This window comes from Lathyrus oleraceus, chromosome 5, assembly GCF_024323335.1.
Source record: "Lathyrus oleraceus cultivar Zhongwan6 chromosome 5, CAAS_Psat_ZW6_1.0, whole genome shotgun sequence".
NCBI classification, from domain to species: Eukaryota; Viridiplantae; Streptophyta; class Magnoliopsida; order Fabales; family Fabaceae; genus Lathyrus; species Lathyrus oleraceus.
This window is the reverse complement of record NC_066583.1, coordinates 612335665-612349529: the sequence shown is the minus strand read 5'-3', so window position 1 is coordinate 612349529 and position 13865 is coordinate 612335665. Positions and strand designations below refer to the sequence as shown.

At 33.0% G+C, this 13865-nt stretch overlaps 1 protein-coding gene across 1 annotated transcript; it reads left to right on the top strand.

Moving 5' to 3' along the window:
- Nucleotides 1-12869: 12869 nt before the first annotated feature.
- Nucleotides 12870-13391, top strand: LOC127082410 (caricain-like). Its single transcript, XM_051022647.1, has one exon. The coding sequence runs from the start codon at nt 12870-12872 to the stop codon at nt 13389-13391; it is 522 nt and encodes a 173-aa protein (XP_050878604.1).
- Nucleotides 13392-13865: the final 474 nt, after the last annotated feature.

The window sequence follows — 13865 nt, the reverse complement described above, 5'->3', positions numbered from 1 at the left end:
CAACTCGTATGAATCTGACACTTGCTACTAGGTCCATCACTTATCTGTATGGTGTGTTAGAGGATGTGCTAGTTAGAGTGGATGGTTTTTTATTTCCTGTTGATTTTGTGATCCTTGACATGCCATAATATGCAGACATATCCCTCATTTTGGGAGGCCATTTTTGGAAAAAGGAAGAACATTTATTGATGTAGAACTCGAAGAATTGATATTATGATTCAATAATGAAAAAGTGGTCTTTAATGTCTTTGAAGCCATGCAACATCACAAGGAGAATCCGCAATGTTACCAAATTGATGTAGTGGGAAAAAGTGTACATAAGATCTTCGACACAGAGACATTACCTTTTTCTGATGGATATGGTCATTATGAATTCAATAGAACAAGTGGAAGATGGATCTAAACTAGAAATAGCATAATGATTGTGTCAGGTTCAAGGAACTGAAGATGAGAATGTCACAAAAAAAATTGAAGAGATGGAAAAAATGTAGAACAAAGCCTAACCACATAGCCACATGAGAGTTGAAAGAATCACAGAAACATCTAAAATATGTCTTTTTGGGTGAAAAATCGTTACAACCAACAATAATCAGTAGTTCTTTGTCAAATGCTGAAGAGGAGAAATTATTGAGGGTTTAGAGGAAAAATAAGACAACATTGGGATGGAGTATAAAGGATCTGAAAGGTATTAGTCCATCCTATTGCATGCATAAAATTAAGTTGGAAGAAGATTTAAAACCCATGGTACAACCACAAAGGAGACTAAACCCCACTATGAAAGAGGTGGTGAGGAAAGAAGTTTTAAAGTTACTAGAAGTCAGAATGATTTACCCAATCTCTGACAGTTCATGGGTAAGTCTCGTACATGTAGTGACTAGGAAATGAGGTATGAGAGTCATTCGTAATGAACTAAATGAGCTTATCCCATTTCAAATTGTTATCTGATAGAGGATGTTCATTGATTAAAGAAGGTTGAATCTAGCAACCAGAAAATATCATTTCCCACTACCCTTCATTGATCAGATGTTAGAAAGGTTGGCAAGAAGAGTTTACTATTGTTTCTTGGATATATACTCAGGGTACAATCATATTGCAGTAGATCTAGTAGACTAAGAAAAGACAACATTTACTTGTTCGTTTAAAGTGTTCACGTACCACATGATGCGTTTTGGGCTTTGCAATGCACCAGTTACTTTCCAAAGGTGCATGCTTTACATATTTTTAGACATGATTAAGTTGTCAGTAGAGTTATTTATGGATGATTTTTCAGTTTTGGAAATGATTTTGATATTTGCCTTGTGCACTTGGATGTCGTCTTGGAGAGATGCACTTGTCATCCCCTTAAATTCACCCTACCTTCATATAATCTCCATAACCCTAACTCATAAGCATACATCTCACACATATCATCTCATATGCATTCAGACCCACAATGATCCACAAGTACAAACTCGAGGCATGTGGTTCATCCATGAAGTTTCAAGATATTTGATCATGTTGAGGTGTGCTCAAGCCATCTTAACCCTAATCTTCATCCTCAAGCATCCTTGAACCTTGAAGGATCACTCAAGTCATATCACTCACTCTCCAAAACCCTAATTGGATGGTGAGTCCCCATAGAAGACATGTGAAGATTCATCTGGTCACCCAAGGACCTCAACCCTAATTCTTGACCCTTAGTGGCTTATATAAGTCATGGTTCACCTTGAGTCTTGACCATACCATTGAATACTCCTAATATCCAATTTTTTTTCATTCTATAACCCCTTGAATCATCTAAATACATCCTTTTCACCTCAAAACCCTAATCTGACTGGCCATGGTTCTTGATGAAACTTGTGGTCCAAGAAACCCTAGTTTGTGCATTTTTTGATTCTATTCCTTGACTCATTTGATCATCCCATCATACCACACTTCATTCACTTTCATTTCAAGTCATTTGAAACCATTTTGTTATCAAACAAACACCTATTTCATTCACGGTACAAGTCCTTGGTTTCATCTTGGACTTATCACTTTCAATGTATTGGTTCCACCCATGGGCATGACCTAAAATGATCCCACAAGGATCCAAGCCTCATTTTCCATCAGTTTATGATCATATGAACTCCAAATATCCATCATCATGCCTTAAAAATCAAGAAATCACAAAATGACATTTCTAGGTCATGTTGGTTGGTCACATTTTGGTAAGAATGGCCTACCATTTGGTCTAAAACCCATAACTTTCTCACCTTTCAAGCCTTTAAAGATATTATTTGAGCCAAATGTCCTAATTGAATCCTTCTTCAACTTTGTTTCAATGTCCAAAACCTAATTCATTGATAAAGGACCTCAATTTATGGATTGACCAAGATGGTCAAGATGCCTAGCCAGACCTAGAATCATGACCAAGACCCCCACTTTACCACATTTCCATTTCCAAACCACAAATCCTTTTGACATGTTTCTTTTTCCATTTGATCAAAGGCATGGCAAAGAACATTTGGCACAAGTTTCGTGCAAGATGCACGAGCCAATTTCATTTGGCCCAAGTTCAAAGTTTGGATTTTATCATGATGCACCAAACCAGTGAGAATTTGCATTTTGATGCACTAAGTCATTTAACCACTTTGTAATGATTCCTTCTGACCCCAAACACATTCCAAAACATTCCAAGACATGTTTTCAAGTCAACTTAGTTAGAAACATGGCCCATGTGATCAAATCCGAGCAATGTGTAAAATTCTGATTTTTCCCAAAATGGTTAAAAACAAAAGTCACTATAACTATTTTGAAGAACCCTTGTCCCTCCATTTTTCCACCCTTCCTCCACAAGTCTCCCATTTTGTCTTCTTCGAGCTCAACCATTTTCTGAACAAAACCCTCTCTTCCTCTCACCTAACATTTCCATCACCTTCCCTATAAATAGCGGAAGGTATTCCATGAACTTCTGAAGCTTTTCAAGCCAAAATCACCTTGCTTCGAAACCGAGTTTCTCCATTGAAAACAAAGTTACACTTTCTAAGTTCCAATGCTTTTCAATCTAAACCAAGCACCCAAAAACCTTCCCTCAACCTCACTTGATCTTTATGAAACATTAAATCACCTTGCAAACACTTCCCTTGGGTTGTTCATAGTCATCGGAGTTGCTACCTGAGTTTGATTCCGATCAGGTAGTTCCACTCACCTCCTTCACTCAAAAAAGTTACCCTCTTGCTCGAAATCACTTGCTGATGCTTAACCCCATGGTTTGAACCTTGATTATTTGTCATCAACCATTTAATTTTATTTTTACATCAAATTGTATTTCTGAAATCTTGAGAAATTCTCCACACTCAGAGCCAATCAATGGCTCATGAGTATGGAGATGAGAACGATGAAATGTGGGGAGGTTGAATCCACGGGTGATTCCCTCTAAAAACACGAGTTCTAGAGTTTTGATTTTGGATGGTTGAAGGTTGAAGACGAGGGCTTTGCGCATTTTTTGAATTTGAATGTAATCTGTGTCGTGTTCTGGTTGGCCCATTTGTGCGTGTGTCCCATTTAGTTTTAAGCCTTAATATTTTATTTATTGAATGCGCTGACTAACACCAAGAGCGCTTGGCTCAGTTGGTAAGGGGGTTGACCTATGACCCCAAGGCCATGGGTTCAACCCCCGACACCCTCACATTATTTTTAATGTTTTTGCTTTATTTTCCCTTTTCTATTTTTCAACCCTTTTATTTCCATTTCCATTTTAATTCTTTCCCCCTTTACTTTTATTCTAATTAAAATATTTTCAAAATAAACCCTCACTATTTTTCTCTATTTTTTTTATTACACTTTTGTTTTGTTTTATTAGGGCATTTTTTTGGACTTTTCATGTCTTGAATAATGGTGGCTAATGAGATCTATTAGGTCATGACCATGGTGGATTAGGACTGATAAAACATTCATTGTTTTAAATCTATCAATGAATGATCAATTGATCATTCATGATACTTTGAGGCATTGATAGGTTGCCACTATTTCAACCAAACTTGAGTCATTTGACACATAGATGAAACCATATTTGTGTATATTAGCTTGCTGATCCATTTGACTTGTTGTGATTCCATTTGATTTACTTTGCTTCCATTGATTACTAACCCTCTAACCATTATGCTTCCTTGTTTACTTTGTACATAATCCTTTGTATAACTTGTATATAACTTAATCAATCTTTAACTTGTACATAAATCAATACTTAACTTGTACATTAACCAACTATTAACTTGTAAGCATTTGAGTGATACAATATTCCTTTTGTCAAACTATTGATAGATGAACTTGGGGTTGTATAATTCTCATTATTTCAAATCTATTGTTATATTATCATTGATCATCTTCAATACTTTGCATCAGTGATAAGTTATCCCTCGATGCGCCATATTTTGAATCTTTTGACCTATGGATAGATAATCCTCCAATGTTTACCTTGTACATTTAAGTAACCACTAACTATACACCACTAACTTTTATTATCACTAACCATTGTAATGGTGATCCTGTTATTAGTGTCTTGTGGTTTACTTTTATGTTAACTTTATTACCTTATCATTTACATTCAAGCACTCATTATCATCACCATTTTATATTCTCCTCATGCATGTTTAGTATTTTTATTTACCATATTGCCATCATATAATCATAAACAACAAAAACATGATAAAATGATAAGACCAAAATGATGCATTTCACTTGTAATCAACCATTGGACCTAAAGGATTTCATTTAGGAACTTTGCTTGGAAACCTTGCCATAATCTTTTGACCCTTTATTTCAACTTTAGATTTCATCTGTAACTTACATACCTGTTGTAAGAATGACATCATGGCCCTAGCCTAGGGAGACATGACTGTAAGACCATTATCTTTTGTTAGCTTAGGTCACTTTTGAACACACAAGGCTTTCTCTTGGGCTACCTTACAATAAGACCCTTTACTTTTTTTGCTTGGTTACTTTGTGTTTTCCTTATACGTCACCAACTTCATAATCAAATTAATAAACCCTTGATCCAACATCAAGTGGCATTTTCATAACCAATTTCAAAAAACAATAAAACTATGATTAGTATTGTACGCCACGAGCCTTAAGTGGTGGAGAATGAGTAAGAATGGAGCTATCCTACCCTTACTCTGATTATTTTGGACACAAGACGCTTGACTTGTTTGTCTAGAATATTCGCCTCCACCCATAGACTTTAGTGTAATCTAATCATAAACACATTTTTCATAAACCCTTTCTCAAGGTAAAATCAACACAATCCATCAAACTTAATTTTTTCTTCCTTAGGGTATCACACCGAAAACTCTTTTCTCAAAGGTAAAATGAACCAACCCACAAACATTCTTTACTCCAAATTACGAAGCTCTGATTCTTCATCACCCGATGAATGATACGTAGGCATAAAGGCCACAATCCTTGGCGAGCACAATAATAAAAAACCCAAAATCTCATTCTTTCACACTCTTTTAAAAAATAAAGCAATAAACAAGATAAATACCCACGCACGCAGACAATCTAAATGGTTCCCATGGAGTACCATAGACATAAGGGGTGATAATACCTTCCCCTTGCGTAATCGACTTCCGAACCCAATCTTGGTTGCGAGACCGATTCTTTATCCGTATTGCACTTCCTGTGTGGATTTCATTTTCCTTGAGGGTTTTATCGACTATTTCCCCTTTCCCTCTTTGGGAATAAATAAAATTTAGTGACGACTCTTCTGATTCCGATTAAGTCAAGTCCCCGGTTTCACTTATCCAAAAATCTGGTAGCGACAACACTGAAATGAACCTAGTTTTGAATTGGGAAAATGTTATTTTATGGTTACTAAAGGTATCATTTTAGGGAATAAAATCTCTTCAAAAGGAATCGAAGTGGACCAAGCCAACATTGGGGTGATTGAAAAATATCCCCCAACTGCGAATCCAAAAGGAGTGCATAGTTTCCTTGGACATGCTAGTTTTTACTGATGATTTATTAAGGATTTCTCCAAGATTGTTAAACCACTATGTAATCTTCTAGTGAAAGAACAAGACTTTGTTTTCTATGATGAATTTTATAAAGCTTTTTCTGTGATTTAGGAAAAACTTGTGACCTCTCCCGTAATTGTAGCACCGAATTGGGACTTTCCCATTGAATTGATGTGTGATGCTAGAGATTACACGGTGGGCTCAATTCTTGGTAAATGTCATAATAAATTTTTCCGTGCCATTTATTACACTAGTAAAGTTTTAAACGATAATCACGTCAACTATACGACCACTGAAAAAAGAGTTACTAACCACAATATTTGCGTTGGAAAAATTTTAGGTGTATCTAATTGGGTCCAAAGTTGTTATTTTTACAGATCATGCAACATTAAAATACCTATTCAATAAAGGAGATTCTAAGCCTAGGTTATTCCGGTGGATCTTGTTGCTACAAGAATTCAATCTAGATATAAGAGACAAGAAGGGGGTTGAAAATGTTGTTGTTGCTCACTTGTCCAGGTTAGAGAACCATGAGGGTACAAAGAAAGAAAAAAGTAACAATGAAAAGTATCTAGATGAGTATTTGAAGGAAATTAGTGAACAACCATGGTTTGCTGATATGGCTAATTATAAAGCGACAAAAAATTCCTAATTATTTTACTTGGGAGCAGAAAAAGCATTTTTACAAGGGGGCTAAGTATTACTTGTGGGATGAGCCCTATTTGTTCATAGTAAGCGCAGACAGACTTATCAGAAGATGTATTGCAGGAAAAGAAGCAGAGAAAATTACGTGGCAATGCCATAACTCATCTTATGGAGGTCATCATAGTGAGGAGAGAAGAATAGCAAAAGTACTTCAATGCGATTTCTGGTGGCCAACAATATTCAAGGATTGTAAGGAGTATGTGCAAAAATTCCCTAAAGGTAAGAAAACATGTAATATCTCTAAGCAAGACAAAATGCCACAAAAAGGTATAGTAGAAGTCAAACCTTTTGATTGTTGAGAAATAGATTTTATGGGTCATTTTCCCCATCCAAATCTCTTGCTTATATTCTGGTATGTGTGGATTATGTTACTAAATGAGTTTAAGCAATCGCGTGTGCGGCTAATGATGCCCAAACTGTTGCTAAGTTTATTGGGAAGAATATTTTTGCTAGGTTCAGAATACCCAGAGTCTTGATCAGCGATGGGGGGTGCGCTTTTGCAACAAATATTTAGCAAGTGTGCTAAAAAAATACAATGTAAAGCACAAAGTATTTGCACCTTACCATCCACAGACTTGTGGGCAGGTAGAAGTTTCCAACATACATCTAAAGCAGATTTTGGAAAAAATAGTTGCGACATCAAGAAAGGATTGGTCTAAGAAGATATATGACACTCTTTGGGAATACCGGAGAACTTTCAAAACTCACATGGGATTATCACCATACATGTTGGTTTATGGCATAATCGATAAAAAAAAGTCAAAAATTTGCATGCTACCTCCATCTATCAATCATAATCGTTTGTCATTAATGTCGTAATCTATTAAATCTTCATTTAATCGATTAAAACTGTTTTATAAATAGGTAATCAGAAATCCCTTATTCTAGTTTCTCTCATAATCTTCTTTTCATCTTTTTGCATTCTTGTTTTCTTGTGCTACTTGCGTGTGTTCATCATGACAACCACAATGACACCAAAAAGAGTCTATCCATCGAGTAGTCCCTTTGCAACAATTTACTTCTCAATTGTTTTTCTTCTAAAGAGAAAAAAAATATTTTTTATCAAAACTTTACCAACAAGAATCTCACTCCAAATCCCTATGTGGATGAGAGTGTGTATGGAAAATTTGAATTCTTTAATGCTTTCGTCTAAACAAATCTGAAGAACTTCATACGCAACACACCTGTTGAGATGTTTCCAAATTTAGTAAAAATGTTTTATGCCAATCTAAATTATAAAGACAGGGTTAATTTCTTGTATTTTCATTTTGTAACTCTTTCCCTTCATTATATGAATGCTACTTTTTTAATCGAACATTTTCCCTTCAATTTAATTTTTAGTTTATTTATTTTGCTAAATATCATTTTGTGGACTATGTGTTTGAGTTGTTTATTGTCTTTTTTGTTGTTGTTTCCATCATTGTCGTCCGTGATAGGCCACAGTTCCATACATGTACCTAATTCAAGTGGCTTACTTTTCATTGCTACGATGGTCTCATGTTGTTTGGTCGAATGGTAAGAAACAAATCTATCTCAATCACAGTTACTATTTTGGCTTTGGTGTGAAATTTTAGCAACACGACACGTAGTTTCAATGATGCAAATGTAGATGTATTTATACCCCATTTTTTAGGAATCTAACTATTGTATTATTTTTTATTTAATATTTTTTCAAACACTATCGGTATCTCTACATATCCCGAAGGGGTCTTTGTTTCAAGTTTAAGAGTTAAATTCCCAGGAATAATGTTTTAAAAAGTTGTTATACCCATGTTTGTTTAGAGTTTGAAGAAACTTTATTCTTAGGTATAAAGGTTTTAAGGAATAAAATAACTATCAATGACTTCTATAATTTCAATGATTTTATTCCCATGTAAGAAGGACTGAATGTTCATTCCCGTAAAATTTCATATGATTTTTTATTAAAAATATAACTACTATTTTTTTTAGGAAGATCAACACATTTTCTTAAAAATACCCGATAATCAAACTTCCCTATTTTTATTTTTATTTCTATTTTGGATAATTTATTCTTGAAAATCATTTTTAAATCCTTAAAATTGTGCTCAAGTGCCAAGGTGTTGAGTAACTCTGTGTAAATGTATACTTTAGTAGTGAGAAATGGATATTTTATCCTAACACCTAACACACACCTTACACTTGACACCCCACATATCTATATAATACATATGTTTCTCTTATGTAAATTTTATCAAAAAATTGGGTAGAACAATTTGAAAAAAAACGGTATAGAACAAATTAACCGGTACAAGATGTTGAAACTTTCATAATCATCTAGTAGTGTTTAGGTCTTCTTATTTATTACTGTTTTGGTAAGTTATGTAATCTACTATCAAACTTATGTAAATGTTTATCTTATGTTAAGTTATGTTCATCATGCATCAATGGAAGTGCCAAAATGTTATGTGATAAACAATGTTGTGCAAATATCTGAGTAATACTACACATAAATACACTATTACAAAAATGATAATCAAACATCCAACCAATTCATGGCATACACATTAGCATAATAAAATGTCATACATAAAACACACATAGTGGCATAACATGTCACAATAAACCCTTGGCATATCCGACTCACGACATACTCATCAGTATCTTAGGTTATTCAAGTCGTCATACACAAACAAGTCAAACATAATCATGCATACAATCATCACTATCTTCTACCAAGCATTATTGGTTAGTTCATGGTATCTCGTCACCATGCAATATCTCATTAGATTATCTTTCCAAAGCTTCAAGTCTCATATCAATCAGATTCACGGTTCTTGAGTTATGGTGGAAACAAGAACCACATATTTTAACCTAACTAATATTCTAGGTTAAACCCATCCAATCTCATGTAAATAGACCGATTAATATTAAATTAATGCATACACGTCACGGTACAAGTTATAATACATCTAAGATGGTTTAGAAACATGAAATAAGTGGTTTTAGGCAAAACAAGGTTGAACCAATCGATTGAGATGGGAACCAATCGATTGCGTGAAGTTTTTGTAAAGTATTTTTCACAAAATTGACAAGACCAATCGATTGGGCACTGTAGCCAATCGATTGACATCAGCAAAGTCCAGCTTTTTTCTTCATAGAATCGTTAACCAATCGATTGGTTCTGCAACCAATCGATTGGTACCTGCATAATCTCCAAAAATACTTCTTCTAAACACTCTTTCTTCCAACTTTAATCATACTCAACCATTCTAAAACATATATTATCATGAATTCACGTGATTAACTTCTATAACTTCAACAACAAAACACATAAGCGTCAAGCAATCAAAGACACTAACTTCAGCAACAACAACAACAACATGGTACCAACACATATCATCAATGAGAAGTATGAACAACAATAATTTCATCATAGATTAACACAAATCTTAACTCTCAAAACATAGATTCTATTCCCCCAAAGGCTAATTCATATCTAGAACTCACCTCATATGGAAAGGATGGTGAAGTTGGTGAAGAAGATGGTGGGTAATGATGAAGATGAGATGATGGTGGTGATGATGAAGATGATATCAATCTTCTTGTTCCTCCATGAGTTTCTTTTACTTCTTCTCATTCTTTCTATTCCTTTCTCTTTTCTCTTCACTTCCTATTTCCTTTCTTTCTGATAACTCTCTTTCTCTCTTACCTACTATCTCTCATTTCCTTCATTCTTATCCACTTCTTCTTTATTTTTAATCACCACCACACAACATATACTATATGATATATAATAAATAATCTTAAGTAGTGACACAAAATATCTCAATTGATATTTTGTATTCCAGTACCAATTGATCAATTATTAATGTTACCAAAAATGCCCTTTCTTATACTTATTAATAAATGTCAGTCTCTTTTAATAAAGATTGGTCTCTTCAGAGTTTATTGGTTACTCTATTGGTCCCAACTCACAACTTTTATAGCACATAGGAGCTCAAGTTGTTCCAATTGACAATAGATATAGTACATAGGAATTCAGATGGTCTCAACTCACAACCAATTGAGCATTTAAGGGGATATGGGATATTTACATAGTATATGCATTTTTATCGATTTTTTTAAAAAATAGGTATAATGTATGCATTTTTATTGATTTTTTAAAAAAATGTGGTTTAACGCATGCATTTTTACCGTTTATTTCATAAAATTCGATAGAAATGTATGAATTTATATTGGTTTTTAAAAAAACTGATAAAAACATGTGTTTTTATAAAAAAAAATGCATGGTTTTAATACTAATAAAATATGATTAGGTGAAAGAATCTTAAAGAGAGAAAAAACATGATATATTGAAAATGAATGAGTTTTAATAAAATAAACACGTTAAATTTTAAGAAAAAAAGTTAAATGATTGAATTTTAATAATAAAAAGAAGAAGAAAATATGAACACATAGAATGTGATTCTTTTATTTTGGGCGTGTCTTTTGAAACAATAGAAGTTGTTGGGCATTTTCTTCAATAGTGGGAATAGAAGGAATCGTCTAAATAAAAACTCATAAATTGGTGGAACTTTCTGGGCAAGAACTTGTCGCTGCGATGGATTGAGTAGTGGATGTACTACTGGTATAGTAACATACACATTTCAGTATGTAATGAAAAATGGAGTAAGTGTTGAAAAAAATTATGTATACAAAGGTCAAACTGGTAAATGCAATGGCAAAGGTAAACCCCGTTCTGCAAAAATAAAAGGCTATCAAAAAGTAGGAGATGGGGAACAAAATCTACTAGAAGTAGTGGCACAACAATCGATTACACTTGGTCTCCATTTTGGGCAGAGCTTTAAAAGTTACAAGAGTGGCATATTTGGTAACCTACCAATTAAGGAAATGATGGATATTTCACATGGAGTTAGTCTAATTGGTTATGGTGGGGAGGGTGAAGATTCATATTGGTTAATTAAAAATTCACGGGATACTACTTGGGGTGAGGCTGGATATGGGAAAATCAAAAGAAAAGGTGCTTTTGGTGTCACAATCAGAAAACTTTTTTGCCCTATCTATGAATAAATTGTTATATCAATCTAGGGTGATAAGGATATATTAAATTAAAAAAAAATCAATCAATCGGATTTTTAAGAAATACAGAAAAAGTCAGCATATTCTTGGATTTTAAGGAAAAAATTGGTACAATAATACATATTTTCGGATATTTTCAAATAATAGGTAACAGATATGCATTTTTATCGATTTTTTTAAAAAAAAAATCGTTATGGTCTATGCATTTTTATAGATTTTTCAAAAAAGTCTAGTATATCGTATGCAATTTTACCAATTTTTTTATTAAAAAAACTCGGTTTAACGCACGCATTTTTATCAACTTTTTTAATAAAAAAATATGGTATAACGTATGCAGTTTTACCGATTTTTCAAAAAAGGAGGTATTTATGCAATTTTATGAGTTGTTTCAAAAAATATATGGTTTTAGGTATGCATTTTTACCGATTCAAAAAAAAACCAGTAAGTATGCATTTTTTTTTAAAAAATACGTTATGGCGTATGCACTTTTATTGATTTTTTGTTCAAAAATCTAATATAGAGTATGCATTTTTACTATTTTTTGTAAAAAAAATCCGATTTAATATATGCATTTTTATCAATTTTTAATATAAAAAAAACAGGTATAGCGTATGCATATTTATTGATTTTTTAAAAAAATGCGGTTTAACACATGCATTTTTATCAGTTATTTCATAAAATTCGATAGAAATGTATGAATTTATATTGGTTTTTGAAAAACCGATAAAAGCATGTGTTTTTATAAAAAATGCATGGTTTTGATACTAACAAAATATGATTAGGTGAATATATCTTAGAGAGAGAAAAAATGAAATATTGAAAATGAATGAGTTTTAATAAAAAAAACACGTTGAATTTTAAGAAAAAAAAAGTTAAATGATTGAATGTTAATAATAAAAACAAGAAGAAATTGTGAGAACATTGAATGAGATTCTTTTATTTTGGTAATGGCGTGTTGTAATTTAGATAAACATAAGAATAACGATATAATTTAGAGAATTAAAAAAGAATAATATTTCTATTAGTTTGCAACAACATGTAACGGTAGAATACAAACCAAATAGTTTGATTAATTTCACAAATTAGAATTTTTACAGTATCACACTTTAAAAAATTGCAATGAGTTATTTAGCACTAGTTTACTCAATGGTGTTTTTGGCATGTGTGATACCACAAGCCATGCCACAGTTTGCTAATGCAAAAAGAGCGTACGAGAGATGGATTCAAGAATTTAGGTGTGTCTATCGAAATAATAGAAGTTGTTGGGCATTTTCTTCAATAGCAGCAATAGAAGGAATTCTCCAGATAAAAACTCATAAATTGGTGGAATTTTCTCGGCAAGAACTTGTCGACTGCGATGCATTGAGTAGTGGATGTACTACTGGTAGAGTGGCATACACATTTCAGTATGTAATGAAAAATGGAGTAAGGGCTGGAAAAAATTATGTATACAAAGGTCAAGCTGGTAAATGCGATGACAAAGGTAAAACCCGTTCTGCAAAAATAAAAGGCTATCCAAAAGTAGGAGATGGGAAACATAATCTTCTACAAGTACTGGCACAACAACCGATTACACTTGGTCTCCTTTTTTGGCAGAGTTTTAAAAGTTACAAGAGTGGCATATTTGGTAACCTACCAATTAAGGAAACGATGGATATTTCGCATTGAGTTAGTCTAATTGGTTATGGTGTGGAGGGTGAAGATTCATATTGGTTAATTAAAAATTCATGGGATACTACTTGGGGTGAGGGTGGATATGGGAAAATCAAAAGAAAATGTGCTTCTGGTGTCAGAATCAGAAAATATTTTTACCCCATCTATGAATAAATTGTTATATCAATCTAGGGTGATAAGGATATATTAAATTCAAAAAAAAAATCAACCATTCAGATGTTTAAAAAATCCAGAAAAAGTCAGCATATTCTTGGATTTTTAACAAATAATTGGTACAATTATACATATTTTTGGATATTTTCAAATAACAGGTAACAGGTATGCATTTTTATAGATTTAAAAAAAATTGTTATGGTTTATGCATTTTTATCGATTTTTCAAAAAAATCTAGTTTAGCGTATGCATTTTTACCGATTTTTTTAGTAAAACAATTGGGTTTAACGTATGTATTTTTATCAATGTTTTTTT

Excerpts from the sequence above, each read along its gene's own strand:
- LOC127082410 (XM_051022647.1), top strand. The coding sequence starts at position 12,870 with ATGGTGTTTTTGGCATGTGTGATACCACAAGCCATGCCACAGTTTGCT.